Source organism: Phyllobates terribilis, unplaced genomic scaffold, assembly GCF_046119375.1.
Source record: "Phyllobates terribilis strain yellow unplaced genomic scaffold, ASM4611937v1 Scaffold_12__6_contigs__length_324123572, whole genome shotgun sequence".
Lineage (NCBI taxonomy): Eukaryota > Metazoa > Chordata > Amphibia > Anura > Dendrobatidae > Phyllobates > Phyllobates terribilis.
In genome coordinates this window covers 192,373,844-192,400,242 of record NW_027362772.1, presented here as the reverse complement: position 1 = coordinate 192,400,242, position 26,399 = coordinate 192,373,844, and the positions used below count along the sequence as shown (strand labels likewise).

Here is a 26,399-nt window from a genome sequence, read left to right as displayed (position 1 = left end):
GGAGAGGGAGGTGATCCTGATGAGACTCGGATACCTGAGGCTCATTAGGACTGTACTGTGCTGTCAGGGCAACAAGAGGAGAAGGATCACTGTGAGGGCAAGGAATAGGATAATACATTGGATGATGACGAGGATGAACATCCTACTTGGTTGGAACCCAGAGTCACGCAGCCGAGTAGCTCATCTGAGGAGGTGGAGGAGGAAGACGAGGAGGTTACATTTCGCCCTACAGTGCAGACACGGAGTGATGCAAGCACGAGGAGCACTGCATCCTTAGCCACAACTGTGGCTGTGGCCAGCGGCGGTGGCGGGTCTGCAGCTCACAGGGACGACAAGGGTGAGCCTGGCCCTTATTTGTCACCGCAAAGGATGAGCCAACTCACGTTATCTGCAAACTTTGCAATAAAAAACTCAGCAGACGGAAAACGTGCAATAATTTGGCTACTACATGCATGAACCTTCACATGCACAATCAACATGCGTTATGCTAGCAATCTTACCGCGCTGAAATATGGACCAGCGGACCTCAACAACCATCACCTGCCCCATCAACCACATCCGCTACTTCTTTTTCCTCTTCTATTGCTGTGTCAAGTATTGTCACGCAGGTCTCCCACCGCAGAACCTCCGGTTCTCTACCCGCTTCAGTCAGGCTGAGTGAGAGCCCGTTAGCTGTAACAGAAGCGGACATGCCTGCTGTGTTTGTTTCACAAAGCACAACACATGTTTCTCAATCCACCATAACATCTGCGCCTGCACCTCACTCAGCAGTTTGTCTATTTCACCATACTCCACCCTCTCTCAGCACTGCAGCCAGCCGTCGGTCCTGCAATTGTGGTCTCATAAAAGCTTGTTTCATCCTATACATGACAAAGCTAAGATGTTGAGCTCCACCATCTCCAATCTGTTGGCCACGAAAATGCTGCCTTTCCGCCTGGTACAGATACAGATGGTTTCTGAAAGCTGATGGCCGTCGCAGTCCCCCAGTACCAGTTGCCCAGTCGCCATTATTTATTTTAGAAAGGTGTACCTGTGCTACACTGGCATGTCGCAGACAACATCACCCATTCTTTGACTAAATCTATATCTGTCAGGGTGCATTTCACTACAGACACCTGGATGAGTAAACATGGCCAAGGGTGTTACATCTCACTGACTGGGCCCTGGGTGACTCTGGTGGTTGTGTTGGCAGGCGGGGAAGGGGCTTCTCCACAAATTTTGGACTCCCAAAAGCTTGCAGAACAAATCTCTGTATTTCACACTTCCTCGACTGCTTCTGCCTCCTCCATCTCCTCTAGGGCCTCCACTTGCACACTCATTCTCTGCCTTAACAAGACATGCGTTCCAACAGTGCAGAGTGAATCCACACCAACTTCATGCTGCGAAGTCAGGACTCACCGCAATAAGGCAGTTTAAAATATGCCTTGGGGATTGCAGTCATACAGCTGAAGAATTGTGGACGGCTCTCCATGCTCAGTTTGAGCAATGGCTGTTTCCGCTGATCCTGGAGCCAGGGAAGGCCATGTGTGATAACAGTGCGAACCTGTGGGCTGCCCTACGCTGACACGAGCTCACACACGTGCCTTGCATGCTCATGTACTCAACCAGGTGGTACAGCGATATCTCCGCCACTATCGGGGCCTGGATGAGTTGCTTCAGAAAGCACGGAAGCTGTGTGCCCACTTTCGCCATTCGCACCCCTGATGTCATTGACTTGCATCAATACAGAGGTCTTTGTCCATGTCAGTTAACAGGTTGATATGACGTGTGCTGACACGGTGGAATTCCACTCTGCACATGTTGCAGCAACTGTGGCAGCAGCAGCAAATCCTGATGCAGTTTGTCATGTTTTATAGCCTGGGCCAATGCAGTACAGATGTGGGGCATATCATGTTTACGGAGTGGGCACAGATTAAGGACCTCTGCACCCTTCCGCACAGTTTTGAAATGGCTACTAAAATGGTTAGCACTAACGATGCTGTTATCAGCATCACTCTTCCAGTCATCTACATGATGGAGCAGACTTTGAATAGCTTGCCGCAGGAGGTGGTTGTCCCAGGAGAAGCAGAGGACGCTGAAGGCATAAGAATGTCTCAAAGTTCCAGACTGTTGTCACACAGGCGGATGCCACGTGACGGTGGATTACTGCGATTGAGGGGGGTTAGTGATACCAGAGAAACTGTTAGTGATAGTGCAAAAGCTGAGGAAGAAATGGAGGAGGAAGAAGTGATGGGCGAGCAACAGTCAGAAGATGAAGAGGATAATCATCTCCTCTCTGTTGAGTGTGGTTGGCAGGAAGGGACAGAGGAAACAAGCATCAGTGTTACGCAGCCATACATACAACCTGTCTTTGGACCTCCTGGAAGTGCCCGATATATGAGTGCCTTCTTGATGCACTATCTTCAACATGATCCCTGTATAGTTAGGATTCAAAATAATGATGACTATTGGGTTGCCACTCTGTTAGATCCACGTTATAAGAGTAAATTTTGCCAGATGCTTCCCGCCCTGGAAAGGGACCTGGTAATGCTGGAGTATTGAGACAAGCTTTTAAGCAACCTTAAGAGAGGTTTTCTCCAAGATAGCAGTGAGGCACACAGTGTGCATTGCAGTGGTAGTCTTTCAACCTCCAGCACGTCAGTTCGTCAATGTCAAAACATTAGCAGCAGCACAGTAAGTGACAGAAACAATTTTTGTGAGTCCTTTCACACATTTTTTACAACAGCTCGTGCACCAGCACAACAGAGTACAAGTCTGACACATGGTGAACTACTGTAGAGGATGGTGCAGGAGTATCTAGAGCTCAATATGAACACCATCAAGTAGGATTTGGACCCTTTAACATTTTGGTCTTCAAAAATGGATGAATGGCCTGGGCTCAACTGTCAAGCCTTGGAGGTTTTATCATGCCCTGCTGGGTTGGCTGTATTGGAAGAGGTGGCGGTCCCCATTATACTACTTATACTCTAGTGAAATTGATGTCACTTTGGTGGTTTTCGGCCCTCATTTTTTAAAATGTGAACACTCTTGATTGTGTCTCCATCTGCTGGGTTGACTGTAGTGGAAGAGGTGTCATTCCTAATTCTACAATTCTACTGTACTGAAAATGATGCCACTTCGCTGGTATCTGCCAATAATTTTGGAAATGTGGAGAATCCTGATTGGGTCTCCATCTATTGGGTTGGCTATAGTGGAAGAGGTTTTGGTCTCCATTAAACTACTTCTACTCTAGCGAAATTGATGCCACCTTGAAGGTGTTAAGCCCTAATTTAGGGAAATGTGAACACTCCTGATTGAGTCTGCATCTACTGGGTTGGCTGTACTTGAAGAGGTGTCATTCCTAATTCTACAATTTCTACTGTACTGAAATTGATGTCACTTCGCTGGTGTCTGCCACTAATTTTTGGAAATGTGGAGAATCCTGATTGGGGCTCCATCTGAGAGGTTTTAGTCTCCATGATACTACTTCTGCTCTAGTGAAATTGATGCCACCTCGGTGATGTTAGGCCCTAATTTAGGGAAACGTGAACACTCCTGTTTAGGTCTCCATCTCCTGGGTTGGCTGTAGTGGAAGAGGTGTCGGTCCTAATTCCACAATTTCTACTGTAGTGAAATTGATTTTATGGTGCAGATATTGTTCTCCACACAGGTACACAGACATGATTAACTCAAAATTGGTTTTCAATAAACAAACATCTTCCTGATCCTTATCAGCAGACATTAACCCCAAGAGGGTGATCCTGATAAGACTCAGGTACCCGAGGGTCACGTGGACTGTACTGTACTGTCAGGGCAAGAAGAGGAGGAGGGTGACTCTCAGGTCGAGGAATAGGATAACACATTGGATGATGATGAGGTTGTAGAACCCACTTGGCGTGAACATAGAGGCACTCAGCTTAGTAGCTCATCTGAGGAGGTGGAGGAAGAGGAAGACAAGGAGGTGATGCAACCTCAACTAGCACTACATCCTTAGTCACAACACGTGGCAGTAACCAGAACCGGTCATGGGTCTAAAACTCGCAGGGGCGGCAAGAGTTGTTTAGCCTGGACATTTCTTGACACCGCAAAGGAAGAGCCAATTCACATTATCTGACAAATTTGCAAGAAAAAACTCAGTAGACGGAAAAAGTGCAATAATATAACTACTACATGCATGAACCTTCACATGCGCAATCAACACGCGTTACTTTGCCAATATCACTGCGATAAAATGTGGACCTCAACTATCATCAGCCACCCCATCAACCGCATCTGCTGCTCCTTTCTCCTCCTCTATTACCGTGTCAAGTATTGTCATGTAGGCCTCCTTGGTGCAGATATTGTTGTCACAGGGATACACATGATATAATCTATATTTGTTTTACTTACTACAGTGATATATAAAGCAGGCTACAGTTCATATTTTAATTCTTCAGTGCTGATATTGTTCTCCACATGGGATACACATTAGTGATGAGCGAGCACTAAATGTGCTCAACTTAGTGGCTCAACAGTTTCTCAAAACCTACCCAGATCTTCCAGAGCTGCTTGTGAATGTATGCCACTTGTGTGCCCATTTCAGAAAGTTGGCTACAGCTTCAACCACCCTGGCAGTGCTTTAGCAACGTTTGCAGCTTCTGGCTCACCTACTGGTGTGCGATGTGACCACACATTGGAAATCAATGTTGCAGATGTTGGGAAGGATTTGTGAGCAGCATAGGGCAGTTGTACCAGCTTCAATATGCCTTTTGAAATTCAGGTCAGCCTCCACACATAAGAGCTGGATGTCTGACATCTATGCCGTCCTCCAAAACTTTGAGGACTCCACCAAGATGGTGAGTGGCGATGACGCCATAATTACCGTCACCATACCGCTTCTCTGTCTACTGAAACGCTCGTTGTTCACAATTAAAGAGGAGGCATTGCAGGTGGAGCAAGGAACTATACAGGGTGACGCTACACCACCCAGCCTCATCTCATCTCAACACGGATTTGTTGATAATGAGGAGGAGGAGGAAATCATGGACAGTTGTCCTCTTGGTGAGGTCAGGGAAGTCTTGGCTGTCTTGGAAGTCTTGATATCCCTCTTTCAGTCTGTGGGAAAGCTGTATGAGTTTAGCTTAATGATGACCTTCAGAAGCCTAAACCATGGCTTTGCTTATGCACGTTATTTCTCAAAACGCATTGCAGATCAAGCCATTTCTCAACTCTGTAGTCATGAAATTCAAGGTGTAAAGAAAGATCTTTGTGTGTGACTAAGCACAACTGAGAAGTGTGAGATGATGTTGGATGGGCTGCCATTGCTTATGGAACAAGCTGCATTAGAGGACTTCCTGGGAGAAATGACAGCTGGAGTAGATACAGTTTCCCTCTATGCCAGTCCTTTCACCGACCTAAAGAATATGGCTGAGGTGAAATACAACTGTTACTGAGAAGAAGTGTCAGACAGAAGAACATTGGGCCCAGCAGAGGATTTGATTCCCCCCCCCACTCAAGAGCCCCATAGCAGCTGCAAGGTTTTGCGCTATGAACTCTCCTGAAGGAGAAGCCAGGGCCCACCAGATGATTCTCCGGTTCTCCGGTTCTCTGGTTGGCCCATCCAACCCTGCCGAGAAGCAACTCTGGCTAAGAAAAGTCTTTGTGAAGGTTCCCGGACACTGTATGTCTGCTTTTTACTGAGGAGGAAACCGGAGAACCTGGGGGAAACACCCGCAAACATGGGGAGAACATACAAACTATTTATAGAGTTATCTTGTTGTCTAGCAGACCGACCACCACTGCTGTCTACCTTGTGAACATTGTGATGAAGCTTGCAAGGTGTCATGGGTTTACCATGACAGAGAGGAGCTAGAAGACCGCAGTGTCTGATTCTTCCAACTCCAGCAGTCACTAGAAACCTTTCGCCTTCATATTAATGGGTGCAGGTGTTAATCTGCTCAATTGTGAGCTCCTGAAAGCTTATCGTGATTTAGGCTTTCAGCAGATTTGTCCTGTGCATCTCCCCTACTGTATAACTCTGTACCCCAACACATCACACTCTCGCCTACCATGGAAACCTTGAAAAGGAAGCTGAAGACCCACTTCTTCTGATAAGCGCACAATCTGCGGTAACCATCGCTCCAACATACCGCTGCATGACTTTCTGTACCCTGACCTACTGTATCCTCACCCATCCATTGTAGATTGTTTGTGCGCCCTCGCGGGCAGAGTCCTCTTGTACCAGTCGATGACCCTTTTTCACATGTAAAGCGCCACGGAATAAATGTCGCTTTAATAATAATAACTATATTACTTGTACTTGTGTCTATTGATGGCACTTTCCAGGTGTCTATCCCTAATTTGAAGTGCTTTGACAGTTTTTGGGCCCATTTGAAGGTGTATGCGTTTCTTTTTGCCCCTCATTGAATCCGATGGTGTTCGGTAATGTTCGGCAAATATTCGACGAATAAATCGGCGAATATTGCATATTCGATGATCCTAATCCGAGCCAAATATTGAAACATTCGCTCATCTCTATTTATGATTGCCTCGAAAGCCGAAAATACACATTGGATAAGTGCATGCCAAATCATAATTTAGCTGACGGCTATCTCCATCAACTTCTCCATACACATGAGAGCTCAGTTAGGATAATATCTCTGTGGTCTGCATGAGAGAGCAGCTGTCACACTCCTCTGGCAGCAGCTTATTTACTGAAGAACAAAAGAATCATCCATCAGAAATCAAACATGCCAGATTCTTCTCTCTCCCATTATCATCTGTGGGGAGAGTCAGAGTCAGAAGGACCCCATACAATCAGATGGTTAATGTGCATGGGGCTTTCAGACAGTTTTGGTCATGCCTTTCTTTCAATTTAAGGCTATGTGCCCACGATCATGCTATAGCAGCGTTTTGGAAGCAGCGTATTTTCACTCTAATCACACAGGTATATCCGCATGTGTTCACTGAACAATGAGGATTTACCGCATCCAATACATTCTATTGTGAAAATTTCTGTTGCGGATACCAGCGTCTCTGCAACAGAAACATGACATGCTGCGGCTCGTAAACTCGCACCGCGGGCACAAATACCCTAACTTGTTTCAAAGGTAGGGTCATTTCTCCTTTTGTCTCATTGTTTGTGTTGATTACATGTCATGTTACTTGTGTGTTTCAATTATTATATAGAAAATTCACTTGTTTTAAAAACAAGATATATACAATCTGTTCACTCACCATATGGACTACTCTTGAAAAGTGGTTTTCTGGTCTCAGAAAATTCCTTTAAATTACTTTTTAAAACTGCTGGTTTAAATTGTATCTATTGCAATCACATTCTTTCTTTTGTAGTCAGTCAACTAGTTCCTTTGTATTGCTGTGAATAGACATTAGAGATATTTAACATTTTTTCTTTGTTGTCAGCTGACATGGCACAACAGAGTTGATGTACTGTTCTGCTGTCTAATTTTAGAAATCAACTAGAATTGATGTGTGAATGACATGACCCAAGGAAAAGAGTGTGTGACTGAAACAGAAGAGAACAACCTGCCAGAATGACTTATGTATGTACTCACAGAACACAAATAGATAAAAAACACAAGCAACTCACTAACTCACTTTTCATGAAGAGATAGAAAGCAAAGAAATAAAGGAGAAATTGCTTTACTATTTTAAGCAAATAAAATGAAAACATTCTAACAAGGCAGAAAAACTTTTAATGTCCTGCTCTTGGACTATGGATTCATTCTGTTAATCTGAGCTGCTGTTAGTTCACGTTAGGAAGGCAGGTAGCTAAAACATTCACCAACAACATTTGAGTGATAGATATAGGTGCAAGCGAGAGACAGTTTTTCATACAATAGCAAAGTCAGCACCACTCATGATAATGCTTAAATCAGCAAGACACTCATACAGTACGCTGCATTTCTTCAGCTACTTTTAATAACTCTTGCCACTTGAACAGTTAAACATTTGGAATCTTGCTCCAGCTAAGACCAGGCTGTATGCAAACATACTGAAGATTTATCTGCAAAGGTAAGCAATCATTGCACATGAAATGTTAAAGGGGAATGTTTTATATCAAACTTGATTTTCTACAAGCTTATAACTGAAAATGCTTTGTCTTGTTCTTTATGCATGTTTGCTTGGGAAACATTATGCACTCAACTATTTCAAGTTATGTTATAAATACATTTTTAAATGTGTCAAAAGGCATGAAATTATATGTTGTACTGTTTTATATTATATAAATGTATGATACATTTTTGGTTTAATATAAGTATTTAATATTTTCATATAATCCTTTATATTGTGATGCTGTTAATCATATGTCCTGTTCTAGGTACCTACAAGACTTAAAGGGGTTGTTTCAAGCTGAATCTGCAAGAGTGCACCACTCCAGTCCCCTGGCTTCCTGCTTTGCTGGAAGCAGTGTGCTCCTGAAGATTGACAGCTCAGACTAAGGGCATTGTCATGCGGCCGGGTCCGAAGTGTGATCTCTCCCAGACTGATAGAAGAGGCAGCTTTGCCTTTGTAGTATGGGAGAAGTACAGAGGGACTGAAGTTAGTCTGTATTCAGTGATCCAGCCAACTTCAGAGCCGCGGTATTAGTCTGCAAAGAATTGAGCCTGCTCATTCCGTGTGGTCCTTGCTTAGATAACCGTCACACTGGGACTGCAAGGTGACTGGTAACATTGGCAATGAACTGTACACAGTAAGAATAAAAATCCCTCCAATATGGAAAATGGAGAGGATTTTTAATAAAAGGTAAATTGTTCCTTGTTATCACAACCCCTTTTATTGTTTACCTCTTCCTGACTGTATTACAATATTAAATGCAGGACAAGAAGTTGTGAATTATTTCCTTTTATTCACTGCATGCACCCAACCTAATATGTGCATACTGCGTTAGTAGGTCTATATGATGGTAGGGCTTGTGCTGTCTGGGTGACTCCCCAACCTAAGTCTAGTGGGGTCTAAAATTAAATAACTAGATCTAACTACATTTCTGTTTCTATGCAGCTGTTTATTTATTTTACTCACTACTATAGCGACATTAATTCCACAGCGCTTTACAGACATTATCGGCACTGTTGCTGGTTGTGGTGAAGTGACAGCAGGGTAATTGCAGGCTTTAAGCTTTCTTGAAAAGATGGGTTTTCAAGTTCTGTCTGCAAATTGCCTCTTCAGAGAGAAAGAGGACTTGTACTCTATAGCACCACCTATTGGAAGCAGTAATCCTACAAGTCACAATCAACCCTTTAACGAGTCGTGCAATATGACTTAGGATTAAAGCCAAATCAGAATCTCAATTTGCAGACACGGTGTTTCGGGCTGTTGGCCCTCGTCAGTGCAAAGTATGAGAACTGATTTGGCTAGGTGAGAGTCTCTGGCCTGAGGACTAAGGGGTAACGTTTCTCCTTGTGGAGAGTGACACACCAGCTCTTTTTCTCTGAAGAGGCATTTTGCATATTAAATTTCCCAGAGGAGCATTGCACGGCGAATAAGCCTCCTACCTTGACGTGCCAGAGCTGGTGTGTCACTCTCCATAAGGAGAAACGTTACCCCTTAGACCCAAGATCTTTCTGAAAGTTCTGTGGATAATTGGACGTGTTGTGGCACAAAATTCCAGAGGTTGGGGGGATACTCAGGAGGCGTTTTGTAGGAGATAGGGTAAGGAACATACAGTGTAATTTATTTGTAGTCCAACATTTTACTTATAGGGATTTGAAAGTCATAGGGTGCATTTTCATATGTGGTGTAGTATTTCTAGTCAATTTGTTTGAGTATGGTGATAGAAGCTATGGCGGCGGCACTGCTGTTACTCACCCTGCTTTTATCACCGCCATTTCTTTCCCTACATTGAGACATTATCAGAGGGTGGTGATAGAAGCAGGGCAAGTGACACTAGTTAATCCCCCTAAAACTTGACATCATCAGTGGTGGGTTGTGACAGCTATAGTAAGTGACCGCAGCACTGCTCTCTGATTATGTCCTGTTCCAGGAAGTGATAAAAGCTTCAGATAAGTTACTGCAGGGCCATCTTACTGTGACATCTTGATTGAGACTTCCATTAAATGACATATCACAGGAAGTAAAAAAAGCACATATAGGTCTTAGCTGTATAGGGAGAATGGTGGGGAATTTTTTAAATCAAATTGCAAAAGTAGTTATGGGTTAAAGTTAGATATTAATAGCATGCATTATAGGTATTGGACAACTCCTTTAAGAAGCATTGGATCAGAAATAGTAGACCAACATGATTCATTGTGTTTGGCATTTGCTCACAGGCTGGTAAAAGAAAGTCAGGTCAAATGGAGACCTGCTCACAGGCTGGTAAAAGAAGGTCAGGTCAAATGGAAAAAAAGCAAGGTCAAATAATTAGGACTTTGATGAATCAAAAATCCCCCCTCCCCAAATAAATAAATAGCAAACTTTTGAAAATCAGAAGGAATGTAATAAATGTTATTGTGAGCTGCCAAAGTTTTTCATTGTGCCAAAACATGGCAGTAGTCACAAGAACCAATTAGACAACATATCTAGGTTTCTTCAGCACTCCTCCTTCAAGTTTGTTGAAGAAACACATTCCAGCAGCAGTCAGGAAAAGCAGAAGCTACTGGACAGAGCGCAGGATGGAGGGTGACAAGGACCCAGGAGCAGGTATAGAGAGCCTGCCACCAAATGGGAAAACTCGCCTGGGGCTATTACTATCAGTCTAATCTCATGTTGTACTGCAATGAGCAGTTGTCTGGAAATATGTCATATGCTAGTTCAACATACACATATTTAAAGCTAATAGTAAATTATCTTTCACTTTTTTCCTTCCCAATGTAACAAATATGTTTTTGAAGAAACACCCTTTAAAGACAAATAGGACAACATAAAAGGATGCAACAAAAAGTTATAGAGAAACCATTCCACTTATTGATAAATGAGTGCTGCTGACCACTAAAGAATATTCTTTTGATGACAGATTTGTCTCATACTTCTATATTCTAGCAGTTTTAATTGCAACCATAACTATATGATATTACCTGTGATTTGTTTACGTCACCTGACCTACTTGAATTTTGATAAAAATATTATGAAATCATTCTAAAAATGTTCATAATTCAAAAAGACATCATATTCAGCCTTTGCTGAATGATGAATTATTGGAATTTATAGGAGAGAAAAAAACATTTTTATGTTTTGGGCATGAACACTTAGATTGCAGATCAGGTAGATGCTATGGTTAATTTTGTATCTTGACAATTTAATCTGACTGTGTAATTACCTAGTGGCACAATGGCTAGTGCTTTTCATCCAAAATCACAGTGCTTAGTCCCTGGATTCATTTGCTGATGCCTTCAGCTCTCAAAAATGTTTTCAGTTTTTAGTGACAAGTTGTTTATTTTCGTAAATTTTTGTCATGATTCATCCTTTTCTGACCAACTATAATAATAATTTGGGTACAGGGAAAACAAGACATCATTGTATATCCTACCCATTGGCTTTGAGAATCACACTGATAGTAATATCTATCAGGTCCTAGGAAATGATATTTCAACAATCGTGATGCGTAACATAGCCTCCAGTGATACTGTGTAAACTCTTTTATCTTCCTGCCCATAGTTATTAATGTTGAAGTGTAATTAAATGACTAATTTACTTTTAACAAGATGAAATGTTAGACCATGAGGTTTGCAACACAATTAGCATTATTAATGCTGTAATAAGATTTAATCTGATATATCCTAAAGTCTGTGAATGTTATAATAAAAACATTTAAATAAATCCATTGTTAAGAAAAAGACCCATGTTCCAATCAGCTTTTCATGATAATGCGCCTACTCCTTGGTTATACAGTAGCACGGTATCTTGCCTTTGGTAACCCAGCAAGACAGTGGTAACTTAACAACTTTGTCTTATCCGTAGCAAGTGTATCTAAAGGTGAAGATAGATTTATCACAACTAGCTTCTTATATGTATGCTCACTTGTGTGTCCATAATCAAAACAATATAATATTCTGTCTGTTTCTTGGAGAAAATAGATCTTAGGCAGGTAGAGTATTAATCTATACCAATGAAATCATTATGGAGCTCCTCAACGTTACAACTATCCTAATAGAAATATAAGAATAGAAGATTAGTACAAACCATTATTAAGCATTAAAGGGGTTGCATGAGACAAAAGAATTGATGACCTAGGCAATTAATTTGGGATTGGTAGGAGTCCAACAACTGGCACCCCCACAAATCAGCCGAGATTTGCTGTGTCAGTTTCTGGATATCAGCAATGTATGGTATGTAAATTGAGTAGCAGATAAGGTTCAGTACCCAGCAGCTGCAATTAATCAATGTATGGTGCTGCTACATTATACCATGTACATTGCTTATAACCAGCAACCGCTAGAGCAGATTTCAGATGACAGTAGGTGAGGGGCAGATGTTGGATTCCCAATTATTTTGTGTTGATGACATATGCTACGGCTGGATCATTAATTGTTTAGTCCAGGACAAGCCCTTTCAATGCAAATACTACACTTGGTAATCAATTGCTATAAAATATGTGACTTCTTGCTGTTGTCGGTTCATAGCGTGCCATCAAGAATTCTGTTATATTTGCTGTGCAACTAATATGCTGATTCATCAGTGGCACTTGAAGATAAAGTTAACATGTTTCTACAATATCAAATAACGCTTTATTTTATAAAAGATTTTATTTTAAATCACTATACGCATAATCACAGGGGTTATTGTGCCAAATGTTTTGAGTTATTTTTAACATTCAAAATGTTGCACAAGCAAAACACATTGACATAGCAAAGAAACTTTTAAACACAAGAAAAGGCTTCACAAATGGTAGGCCACTAAGTCCACCTAAACTAGAGAAGATCTTTGAAGAAGTTCTCTGCAAAAGGCTGGTGAACAAGAGGCAAAATAATATGGACCCAACCAAGCTTAAGTACTTTTCCCAGAGGATAAAAGCAGGAGGAATGGGGGAAAAGTGGAGAAAAATAGTCTCTATGTAATTTAGATCAGAGTTTCCATCATTTTGCAGTTTAAACATATTTACTAATTTTATTTCTTGAACCCAAAGACACTTTTCTTCTACAGTTAACTCATTTACAACAATTATATGATTTGCAATCATTGGCTGATTATCCGACTTCCAATCCATTGATTTCAAGCTAAAAAAAATCCTACCTTCTTTGCATTAAAATGTTTTATCTTTCCACATTAAATCTCAAACAGTGCATTTGTGCTCGTATGAAAACAATGTTAAATAGTAACTGCACTATTATTTTTTTCTGACTAATCAACTGTCAAATTAGTAATTACTAGTGTTGAGCGAGCCCTAAAATGCTCGGGTGCTCGAAGCTCGGGCCGAGCTCGCCGTGATACTCGGGTGCTCGACCCGAGCAACGAGCCCAATGTTAGTCTATGGGAGACTCGAGCATTTTTGCGGTGGCACCCCCGGCAGTCTTTTAAAAGCCTAACAAGTGCCCAAAACGATAGTGACAGTGCTCAAATGACATGGGGACAGCATGGGGATCGCCACAGGAAGCATTTCTGACCCCCAGGTCACTGCTGTCAACAACGTGGTCAGAGGTATTAAGCCACTTTTACAGGCTCACAATAAAACGAAAGTGAAACTTTTTTCCTGTGAAATATGTTAAGGAACATCCTTTCCAGGGAAAAGACTTGTGTATAAGTTAAAATAAATGACCAAAAACAAAAATACTCCTCCACACCTTCGGCTATGTTCACAAGTAGCATTTTTTATGCGTTTTTGCACTTTTGTATTGCTTTCAACTATGACAAATGCATTCACCGTGAAATGTCATTTTAACATTTTACAACCTTATCTGGCCATGTGCTGTGTGACACATGCATAAAGTGCTGAAAAGACATGGGAACAGCATGGGGAAGACCCCTGGAAGCATCTCTGACTCCCAGGTCACTGTCTAAAAGTGTGCCCATCATAAGTGATCCTTGCCGCATCAGAAGATGCAGACTTGCAACTATCCCCATGCAAGTTCTAGTCCCAGGGCAGTGTCCAATTGTACCTCCCCCATTCCTTGCAATACAAGCGCAAGTATGCAGCCTGCCACCCACCCCCAGGCTGCAATACCATACTGCTTGCTTGCTTGAACTTGAAATTGGGCCTTTTAGGCATGTGGAGGCGGAATCTGGCCACCACGTCATGGCTGTGTTGGCGGCCTGGAATCCATACTCAGTCCCCAGCCGCCTGGCGGCCGGGTGTCCTTACTCAGTCCACAGCCGCCCGGCGGCCGATTGTTCACACGGTCCCAGTCGCCTGGGGGCAGTCGGGTGTCCATAAACGGTCCCCAGCCGCCCCCATTTCTCCTTGGAACATCCCCCCACACACTTTTCTTAGCCCGGCCTGCTTTAGGCAGCATTGGACGAGCCCACCAGAGAACCAGACTCCTCCGGTGGGCCCTGACTTCTCCATCGGTGGAGTTGAGGGTGCCAAGGTGAGGAGCATGATGATGATGACAGAAGTTAGCATCTGCTATGTTTTCTTTTAATGCAAGTGTAAGTGTGCAGCCTGCCACCCACCCACCCCCAGACTGCAATTCATACTGCTAGCTTGCACTTGAAATGGGGCCTTTTAGTTTAGAGGAGGCCGAAGCTGGCCACTATCTCATGGCTGCTTCGGCAGCGAGGTATCCATACTCAGTCCCCAGCCGCCCCTATTTGTCCTGGTGTGATTTATACATAAGATTAAGCGCGTATACCAAAACATTACCTGTGCCCTCCCCAGTGCATTTAGTGCGAAGGAGAGCCTATTCCGCTGTAGTGTGTGCATGCCAAACCCCTGTTCATGTTACATGCGAAGATGCCTCCCACCTTGCACCTGTCGTTGCAGACTTGCAACTATCCCCATTCAAGTCCTTGTCCCAGGGCAGTGTTCAATTGTACCTCTCCCATTCCTTGCAATGCAAGCACAAGTATGCAGCCTGCCACCCACCCACCCCCAGGCTGCAATACCATACTGCTTGCTTGCTTGCACTTTAAATTGGGCCCTTTAGGCATGTGGAGGCGGAATCTGGCCACCACGCCATGGCTGTGTCGGCGGCCTGGTATCCATACTCAGTCCCCAGCCGCCTGGTGGCCGGCTGTCCCCGCTTGCTCCCCAGCCTCCAAGGGGTGGCCGGGTGTCCATACTCGGTCCCCAGCCACCCCTATTTGTACCGGTAACCTTTCCCACACTTTTCTTAGCCTGGCCTGCTTTAGGGCAGCATAGTCCGGTGGGCTCGGGCAATCAGACTCCTCCGGTGGGCCCTGGCTTCTCCATCAGGGGAGTTGAGAGTGCCAAGGTGAGGAGCATGATGAGGATGATAGAAGTTAGCATCTGCTTTGTTTTGTTGTAATGCAAGCGCATGTATGTAGTAGCGGCTAGGCCTCTGAATGTCAGCATTTTGGCGCATATCCTACCTCCTCCGAGGATTGCTGGATGTTTTCCTGCTACTATCCAAGTTCTATGACTCCCGTTAAAACAAAGCTTCAGGTGATAAATGATGGATCAGGTAGTGGCAAAGGAGAAAGAGCAGGAGGAACAGGGACCATTCACATCAATATCAGGCCAGTCAACCAGATATGTCTTGTAGGATATGTTTCTGTAACAAAAGGAGCGGTTCGGCTACACAGTTATAGGGCATACAGTGAGTGCAATGCCTACCAAAAATTTCGAGGCACTCCAATGCCCCTTGGAAATGACATGGAGGTCAGAGGGCGTTAACTAAACCTTTTTTTCCATTTATAGCAACTGGGTCTCCTGTGCACTGTTGGCCTAAGCAGTGAATGGAATGCTTTCCAAAAATTATGAGGTACTGCAATGCCCCTTACAAGAGCCATGTGTGGCACCCCAGGGGTCTGGTCACCACAGTAATAGAGATTACGTCGGAGAGCAAGTGGGAGGTTTCCTTAAACATGCAACATCCTCCTGCCCCAGTCCTGGGAGGGGAGAATTCTGCCCTTATAAACTGGATCTGGGGTGGGGTTGAGTGAGTCAGAGAACAGAGAACAGTCAGAGTCAGAGTGAGAGCAAGGGAAAGTAACAGCAAGGAGCTCTGTAGGAGCTAGGAGCTAAAGACGAGGGGCTGGAAGCTGAGCAGAGCTCGCCCTGGCAGAAGACAATAGGAACCGGACACAGGAGTCCGAAGCTGTGAGGAATTATATATCCAGCAGCAGAAACCAGCCGGCAGGGGATTTCAGGTCCTCTGGCCATAGAAGCCCGGAGGCTCAGTCACAAGCAAGGGACCAGCACCGGCGTCGTGGAGCGGAGGCTAACAGAAGGCCCCAAGTCACCAGCCATACGGGTGAGCACTACACGGTACACTCAGGGTCGTGGGCTACTTCTACCCGCTTACAGCAAGGTAGCCAGGAAGAGTGCAGACAGACGGGGAGGCCTACAACTCCACCTGGCCAGGGGAACTCCTGCTTGCTCACAGACTGACCAGGCCTCTTATGCTAGCCAGTACTCCCGGGAGGGTCTACCTTACAATCATCAGTAAAGACCCTGAACTGCACTGCAAAGACTCTGAGTCATTCCTGCTGCGCTCGTGCACCATCACCCCCATCATCCACACTCACTGCCCTGAGGCTATACTCCTCCCGAGGGGAGTTATCCCATTTTATGCTGCGCACACAACACCAGCCTCAGCGGTCTGCCTCGCAGCGGTGGTACTCCCTGACCGCAATCCACGGGTGGCGCAGTCGGACAATTAACCTCAAAACCTAAGAAAGATTGCCACTGGTTTGACCAGCCTGAGCCACGGGACCGGGTCACCGCCACGGAGACTACAGACCCCAGAGACCCGGCACCGGGTATCCCACACACGTGTACACACGGCCCAGGGGGCGCGTCACATGCAGTACAGCATATTACAAACATAAGTCCCATTATTGGGGAGTGGGTGTCCCATAGTATTTGCTTATGCCTTGCAAGCAAAAGCTGCCAAAAATTAGGACGGAGCAACTTGCAATGCCCCTTACAAGAGCCATGCAGTACAGCATATTACAAACATAAGTCCCATTATTGGGGAGTGGGTCTCCCATAGTATTTGCTTATGCTTTCCCAGCAAAAGCTGCCAAAAATTTGGACGGAGCAACTTGCAATGCCCCTTGCAAGAGCCATGCAGTACAGCATATTACAAACATAAGTCCCATTATTGGGGAGTGGGTCTCCCATAGTATTTGCTTATGCTTTCCCAGCAAAAACTGCCAAAAATTAGGACGGAGCAACTTGCAATGCCCCTTACAAGAGCCATGCAGTACAGCATATTACAAACATAAGTCCCATTATTGTGGAGTAGTTCTCCCATAGTATTTGCTTATGCTTTCCCAGCAAAAGCTGCCAAAAATTAGGACGGAGCAACTTGCAATGCCCCTTACAAGAGCCATGCAGTACAGCATATTACAAACATAAGTTACATTATTGGGGAGTGGGTGTCCCATGGTATTTGCTTATGCTTTCCCAGCAAAAGCTGCCAAAAATTAGGACGGAGGAACTGGCAATGCTGGCACCCTGGTGGTATAGTGGTGGTGGAGGCTGAGGATAAGGAGAAGAAGATTAAACAGCCGAAACGAGGAAGCGTATACCCATGTGTGGGTGTGAAGCGGTGCATGTGAATACACCTCCCGAAATAACACAGTGGATTTGACTTTATGTTACTCTGCTGTCATTTGGTGGTGATGAGAAGTCTGGCCCAGTCCAGCCCTTGTTCATTTTGATAAGGGTCAGTTTGTCAGCATTGTCAGTTGACAGGCGAGTGCACTTATCAGTTATAATTCCCCCAGCGGCACTAAAAACACGCTCCGATAACACGCTAGCGGCAGGGCAGGCCAGGACCTCCAAGGCGTACAGAGCAAGTTAAATCCAAGTGTCCAGCTTGGATACCCAATAATTAAAAGGCACAGAGGAATCACGGAGGACGCTGGTACGATCGGCAAGGTACTCCCTCACCATCTTTTGAAACTTTCCACTCCTTGTGAGAGTACCACGCGCCTCAGGGCCTGTAAGCTGGGCGGGTGTCACAAAACTGTACCAGAAAGTTGACAGTGTTCCCCTGCCTCTGCTGGATTGGAGTGGCATCTCTCTCGCCTGTACGCCTTGGTTGGGCAACGAACTGTGACCTCTGCCGCTAGCGTGTTCAGATGGGAATTTTTTTAAGAGTTCTGCAGCAAGGGCCTTCTGGTATTGCCCCATTTTTGTAGACCTCTCCACCTCAGGAATAAGAGAGTGAAAGGTCTCCTTGTAGCGGGGGTCTACAAGTGTCACCAACCAGTAATGACTGTCACCCAACATTTTGACAACGCGAGGGTCACGGTTAAGGCAGCGTAACATAAAGTCAGCCATGCGTGCCAGACTGGTAACGGGCAAGATTTCCGTGTCCTCACCAAGATGACGACTGACCATGCTCTCCTCCTCCTCCTCCTCCTCTTCCTCCTCCCCCCTGTCCTCAGGCCACCCACGCTGAACCGACGATATGACACTTGTACAGGTACTACCGTCTACAACGCATGATAGCAGCTCCTGTTCTTCCTCCTCCTCCTCCTCCTCTCCCTCATTGTCCCCCAATGCACGTTGGGATGAGATGAGGCAGGGCTGTGTGTAATCGCCCGCTACGGCTTCTTGATCCATCTCATCATACTCTGGCTGCAATGCCTCCTCTTTAATTCTCTGCAGAGAGCGTTGCAAAAGACAGACAAGTGGGATGCTGACACTAATGATGGCATCATCGCCACTCACCATCTTGGTGGCCTCCTCAAAGTTTGTCAGGATGGTACATATGTCAGACATCCAGGTCCACTCCTGAGGTCTTATGTGTGGAGTCTGACCTGAATATCGACGGCCTTGTTGCAGCTGGTACTCCACAACTGCTCTCTTCTTCTCACAAATCCTTTGCAACATGTGGAGGGTAGAGTTCCAACGTGTGGGGACATCACACACCAGTTGGTGTGCCGGAAGCTGCAAACGCTGCTCCAACACAGCAAGGGCGGCGGAAGCTGTAGCAGACTTGCGAAAATGAGCTGACAGGCGGAGTACTTTCACGAGCAGATCTGGCAACTCGGGGTACGATTTAAGAAACCGCTGAACCACGAGGTTAAGCACATGAGCCAGGCATGGTACGTGTGTGATCTCGCCTCGCCTCAGAGCCGCCACCAGGTTACGGCCATTGTCACACACGACCATGCCGGGATGTAGGTTCAGCCGTCTCAGCCACAGATCTGCCTGCTCTTTCACAGCTGTCCACAACTCACAAGCAGTGTGAGGTTTATCACCTAAGCCTATGAGTTTCAGCACAGCCTGTTGCCGCTTGGCGGAGGCAGTACTGCAAGGCTTCCAGCTTGTAATTGATGTGGTGATATCTGAGATGGAGGCTGAACATGATTTGGAGGAGGAGGAGGAGGATGCGCAGGAGCTGTACACTGTGGGGGCAACTCTGACTGACATAGGGCCCGCAATCCTCGGTGTGGGGAGGATGTGTTCCGTCCCAAGGTCCGACTGGGTCCCTGCTTCCACTATGTTTACCCAGTGTGCCGTCAGAGAGATGTACCGTCCCTGGCCACAAGCACTTGTCCACGTGTCCGTTGTCAGGTGGACTCTCCCAGTAACTGCATTGTTGAGGGCACGGCAGATGCTTTGGGACACGTGCTTGTGTAGTGCGGGGATGGCACACCGGGCAAAATAGTGTCGGCTGGGGACCGAGTACCGAGGGACGGCCACCGCCATAAGATTGCGGAAGGATTCCGTCTCCACCAGCCTAAAAGGCAGCATTTCCAATGCAAGCAGTCGTGAAATGTGCGAATTTAGGACTGTGGCCTGTGGTGCGTTAGCTGCGAATTTCCGCTTTCGTTCAAAGGTCTGGGATATGGACAATTGAATGCTGTGGTGGGACGTGGACGTGGATGTTGATGCTGTTTCTTGAGAAACTGCCATAACAAGTGAAGACTGAGAGGAGGGGCCATCTTTACATGCAGTATGGACAGGGGATTGCCTTGCACACACAACAGGGGTTTCTATTGCAAGCACAACAGTGGAAGAAGCAGTGGTGACACCCGCTGACACTGGTCGTGGACCCTGGGTTTCGCCCCACAAAGTCGGGTGCTTTGCTGCCATGTGCCTGATCATGCTGGTGGTGGTCAGGCTGGTAGTTTTGTCACCCCTGCTGATGCTGGCATGGCAGGTGGAACATATGGCCTTTTTGGGGTTATCAGCAGAGTCTTTAAAAAAATTACAGACTCTGGAAGACCTACCGCTTGTACTGGCAACGTCCCTCATGTTGGTGTTACGGGGAACGGTTGCCTGCCTTCTGTCTGCGGCCACCACACTGCTTCTTCCTGCCTGTTGGGGTACTCTGCCTCCCTCCCCCTGTGTGCTGCTGGCCTCACTCTGCATGTCCTCCTTCCACGTTGGGTCAGTTACTAGATCATCCACCACCTCCTCCTCTTCCACTCGTGCACCACGATCCTCCTCCTCACTTCCTGGCAATTGTATCTCGTCATCGTCCACCTCTTGTGACAGATTGCCAACGTCGACTTCCTGTGGCCGTGGCTGTTCAAATATTTGGGCATCGCAACATGGGATCTCCTCTTCCACCACTTCAAGCGTATCAGGCGAGGGGCCCAAATATGGAAATGGACCAGTGAACAGCTCTTCAGAGTGTCCAAGTGTGGGATCACTTGCTGTCTGACGACACTCGGCATGGTGGGAGGAAGGAGCATCAGGGTGAGGAGGAGTATGCGGTCGAGACTCACGGCTACTAAGAGTTGACCGTGTGGAAGACAGACCGGAGGTGGTGGTGCCCAGGTAACTGGAAGTATTGTCTGCTATCCAATTAATAACCTGTTCACACTGATCAGTTCTCAATACTGGTGTTGTTCTGTGCTTCCCTAGTAATTTGGTCAAGAAGTGGGAGCGGGAAGATGTGGCTGTTGGTTGTGGCACATTTTCACCTTGGCCACGGCCCCGCCCTCTGCACGAACCATCACCAGAACGTCCACTTCCACGTCCCTTGCCACGCGCCTTGCCCATTGTAAATGAAGTAAAATAGCTTACACTTGCACTATCAATGGAAAAAGGGTAATAAAGAGTAGATTGGAACCGTGGAAGAGGAAAACCACAGTTATTGTTTACTGGGGTATACCACACTTTTTTAAATAGAGATATTTGCTACTGAACAGTGAGCGACACACTCAAACTGCTTTTTTTTTAGATACCAACGGCCCAAAACTGGATAGTACAGCGATTTGACCCGTGGAACTGCGAAACCACACTGGGATGTCGGGCCTACACAAGACTATTTTCAACAGATATATTTTTGTGTCACAACAGTCAGGAGACACTACTGTTTTTCTTTACGGAAAAAACTACCAAAAGCTGAATAATAGAGATTTTTTACCGTGGAACAGCAAAACCACAGTTATAATTTACTGGTGTATACCAGGCTTTTTAAAATATATATATATTTGCGGCTGAACAGTGAGCGACACACTCAAACTGTTTTTTTTAGATACAAATGGCCCAAAAGTGGATAATACAGAGGTTTGTACCGTGGAACTGCAAAACCACACTTGTATTTCTCGGGCCTACACCAGACTATTTTCAACAGATATATTTGTGTCTGAAAAATCAGGGAGACACTATTTATTTATTTTTTTTACAGCAAAAAATGCAAAAAGCAGGATAATAGAAATTTTTTACTGTGGAACAGCAAAAGCACACTTCTGTCTCTCTGGCCTACACCAGACTATTTTCAACAGATATATTTGTGTCTGAAAAATCAGGGAGACACTTTTTTTTTTTTTTTTACAGCAAAAAATGCAAAAAGCAGGATAATAGAGATTTTTTACCGTGGAACAGCAAAAGCACACTTCTGTCTCTCTGGCCTACACCAGACTATTTTCAACAGATATATTTGTGTCTGAAAAATCAGGGAGACACTATTATTATTTTTATACAGCAAAAAATGCCAAAAACAGGATAATAGAGATGTTTTACCGTGGAACATCAAAACCACAGTAATAATTTACTGGTGTATACCAGGCTTTTTAAAATATATATATATTTGCGGCTGAACAGTGAGTGACACACTCAAACTGTTTTTTTTAGATACAAATGGCCCAAAAGTGGATAATACAGAGGTTTGTACCGTGGAACTGCAAAACCACACATGTATTTCTCGGGCCTACACCAGACTATTTTCAACAGATATATTTGTGTCTGAAAAATCAGGGAGACACAATTTATTTATTTTTTTTACAGCAAAAAATGCAAAAAGCAGGATAATAGAATTTTTTTACTGTGGAACAGCAAAAGCACACTTCTGTCTCTCTGGCCTACACCAGACTATTTTCAACAGATATATTTGTGTCTGAAAAATCAGGGAGACACTATTTTTTTTTACAGCAAAAAATGCAAAAAGCAGGATAATAGAGATTTTTTACCGTGGAACAGCAAAAGCACACTTCTGTCTCTCTGGCCTACACCAGACTATTTTCAACAGATATATTTGTGTCTAAAAAATCAAGGAGACACTATTATTATTTTTATACAGCAAAAAATGCCAAAAACAGGATAATAGAGATGTTTTACCGTGGAACATCAAAACCACAGTAATAAATTACTGGTGTATACCAGGCTTTTTAAAATATATATATATTTGCAGCTGAACAGTGAGCGACACACTCAAACTGTTTTTTTTAGATACAAATGGCCCAAAAGAGGATAATACAGAGGTTTGCACCGTGGAACTGCAAAACCACAGTTGTATTTCTCGGGCCTACACCATACTATTTTCAACAGATATATTTGTGTCTGAAAAATCAGGGAGACACTATTTTTTTTTTTTTTACAGCAAAAAATGCAAAAAGCAGGATAATAGAGATTTTTTACCGTGGAACAGCAAAAGCACACTTCTGTCTCTCTGGCCTACACCAGACTATTTTCAACAGATATATTTGTGTCTAAAAAATCAGGGAGACACTATTATTATTTTTATACAGCAAAAAATGCCAAAAACAGGATAATAGAGATGTTTTACCGTGGAACATCAAAACCACAGTAATAAATTACTGGTGTATACCAGGCTTTTTAAAATATATATATATTTGCGGCTGAACAGTGAGCGACACACTCAAACTGTTTTTTTTAGATACAAATGGCCCAAAAGTGGATAATACAGAGGTTTGTACCGTGGAACTGCAAAACCACACTTGTATTTCTCGGGCCTACACCAGACTATTTTCAACAGATATATTTGTGTCTGAAAAATCAGGGAGACACTATTTTTTTTTTTTTTACAGCAAAAAATTCAAAAAGCAGGATAATAGAGATTTTTTACCGTGGAACAGCAAAAGCACACTTCTGTCTCTCTGGCCTACACCAGACTATTTTCAACAGATATATTTGTGTCTGAAAAATCAGGGAGACACTATTATTATTTTTATACAGCAAAAAATGCCAAAAACAGGATAATAGAGATGTTTTACCGTGGAACATCAAAACCACAGTAATAATTTACTGGTGTATACCAGGCTTTTTAAAATATATATATATTTGCGGCTGAACAGTGAGCGACACACTCAAACTGGTTTTTTTAGATACAAATGGCCCAAAAGTGGATAATACAGAGGTTTGTACCGTGGAACTGCAAAACCACACATGTATTTCTCGGGCCTACACCAGACTATTTTCAACAGATATATTTGTGTCTGAAAAATCAGGGAGACACTATTTTTTTTTTTACAGCAAAAAATGCAAAAAGCAGGATAATAGAGATTTTTTACCGTGGAACAGCAAAAGCACACTTCTGTCTCTCTGGCCTACACCAGACTATTTTCAACAGATATATTTGTGTCTGAAAAATCAGGGAGACACTTATTATTTTTATACAGCAAAAAATGCCAAAAACAGGATAATAGAGATGTTTTACCGTGGAACATCAAAACCACAGTAATAATTTACTGGTGTATACCAGGCTTTTTAAAATATATATATATTTGCGGCTGAACAGTGAGCGACACACTCTAACTGGTTTTTTTTAGATACAAATGGCCCATAGAACTGCAAAACCACGCTTCTATTTCTCTGGCCTACACCAGACTATTTTCAACAGATATATTTGTGTCTGAAAAATCAGAGGCACACTTTTTTTTGGGGGGGGGTGGGGCACCAAAAGGTTAATAAGATGGGTATTTGTACATTGTGAAGGAGGAAAAAAAAAAGAGGATTTAGATAAAAAAAAGGATTTTTCCTGGCCCCCGGGACCTGGAGCTAAGTCCAGCAATTTCAGCAACAAGAGCAGCACACAGGACTGTAATGCAGCGTTTGCTGGTATAACCACTGCGTCTCCTATACAGCCTGCCTGCCTGCCTGCCTGATTTACCTGGGATGGATATTAGTCCTGAGAAGGACTGTTTGTTTGATCTGGCAGCCTTTACAGACCCTACACTAACTATTTTGCAGGATATAGCTCTCCCTAAATCAGCAGCGCTGTCCCTACACTGTCTGATCCGGAGCGACTGTGTCCAAGATGGCGGCGCCCGGTTTTTAATACTCGAGGTGACGCTGTGCGGCCAGCCAATCACTGTAATGCCCACAAACAACATGGCTGCGGCATTACAGTGACTGGCTGGCAATCCCTGCATGTTCATTGGCTCTGTAAAGAGCGCCAAACATGCAGGGCGGAGACCCGAGCTCCCGCCCGAGTAACCCGGAAATGCTCGGTGCTCGCCGAACATCCCGAGTAGCGTGATGCTCGGGCAAGTACCGAGCAGTGTCGAGCATGTTCGCTCAACACTAGTAATTACCAGATTTTGCAATATACTATTTTGCATTTTGTACACAAGCCTGACAGAGACAGCTTTTTGGCACAATAAATAATGGTGGCTGGGTATCTTCAATTGAGCCTGAGCACATGTGATTTTTCGCAAAAGGCAGTACAATCCAAGTGGTCTGGCATCAATTGTGATGAACTTGGACATATTGGAGTACAATTTCAACACAATTGAATGACTGAGTGCATGTTATATTGATATACAAAAGGAGAACTGATGCAATGGAAGTAGAAGAGCAAGTGTATCGAACAATATTTGACAGTAAAAAAAAAACCAGACAAGCTATATAAGAGGTTTTATTCTCTTGGGCAGAGCAGGACAAGATATTCTTGTTTGTGGACATCAGGCTTTTCTTTTTGTGGGATATCCTGTCTGTGAAACATGATATTGAGATCCCTGAACAATTGTAGGCCTTGCTTGGACATTAATTATTGAGGAAAATCAGGTTTAATGTTATTAGATGCATCATATATAGTCTTGTTCTACAAAGGATTGGGGGTCGAGTTAGACAACTCCTTCACATATTTCAGGCAAAAGATAACAAGAAATCTGAAGGACTTTATTGTTCTTCGAATAAAACCATTATTGCTTCATGCTTATAATGGAGTTTAAGCCTAAGCGTAAGGTTTGCATTTAGTGAGAAAACACAGTAGTTTGACTATAAATGGCTTCACCCAACCAATAACCATGAGTGGAGAAAACGTTTTTTTGTTATCATTCATATTCTCTGAAACAAGGCCAAGAAAGGAAAAATTCTGCCGGGGTATGTAAACTTTTGAGCACATCTGTAATCATACTGACCTGGAGAATCATATTGCTGGGTAATATTTACAGTATAGTGAGCATTGTAAAGAAAAAAAAAAACAATTGTGAAGTTGCACTTTTTTTCAAGTTAAAGGGAATCTGTCACCCCCTGGGACATATATAACCTATAAATAAGGGCATATAGGTGATAGAAATGTTAATTTAGTCCTACCTGTATGCATCATATTAATGATCTTGTTTTGTGAAATCTTATATTTTATCTTTATGTTAATGATCCCTTCCAAGTCCCGGACCCAGAAGGAATCCCATCTCCTCTTAATTATAATAGTACCTCCCTCCCCTGCACATTACAGTATACCGTGACATGCAGTTGTGGTGCTGTAATGCCACGACTGTGCATTGAAATACCTCCATGATCCTCCCTTCTGTGGGAGAAAGTCTCTGTGACTCACCGGCGCCTGCGCAGAAGATCACTGACTAGTACAGTACAATGTGACATGCTAGGAAGGGGGGTACTATTATAATGAAGAGAGGAGGTGGGGACTCCTTCCAGGCCCGAGGCCTGTAAGGGATCATTAACATAAAGATAAAATATAAGATTTCACAAAACAAGACACTTAATATGAGGCATACAGATGGGACATTTCTATCACCTGTATGCCCATATTAATGGGCAAATATTCCACTTCATTTAATGTCAGCCATCTATGTTTTGGTAGACCTATTCACACTTGGTCGCTGACCAATATTATACTACAAGGCCACAGCCTAAAACCGTGGTCGTCACACGTGATAGCATATTACTGCGGTAATAATACAGACATTTT

At 44.1% G+C, this 26,399-nt stretch overlaps 1 protein-coding gene across 1 annotated transcript in view; it reads left to right on the top strand.

Annotated features, from left to right (window-relative positions):
* The first annotated feature begins 9,438 nt into the window (after positions 1 to 9,438).
* Positions 9,439 to 26,399, top strand: part of LOC141173192 (serine/threonine-protein kinase SBK1-like) — a 565,090-nt gene continuing 548,129 nt past the window's right edge. The window contains exon 1 of the mRNA XM_073657815.1: positions 9,439 to 10,617. Coding sequence (XP_073513916.1) covers positions 10,590 to 10,617 — 28 coding nt within the window. The 5' untranslated portion in view covers positions 9,439 to 10,589. The remainder of the gene's footprint in view (positions 10,618 to 26,399) is intronic.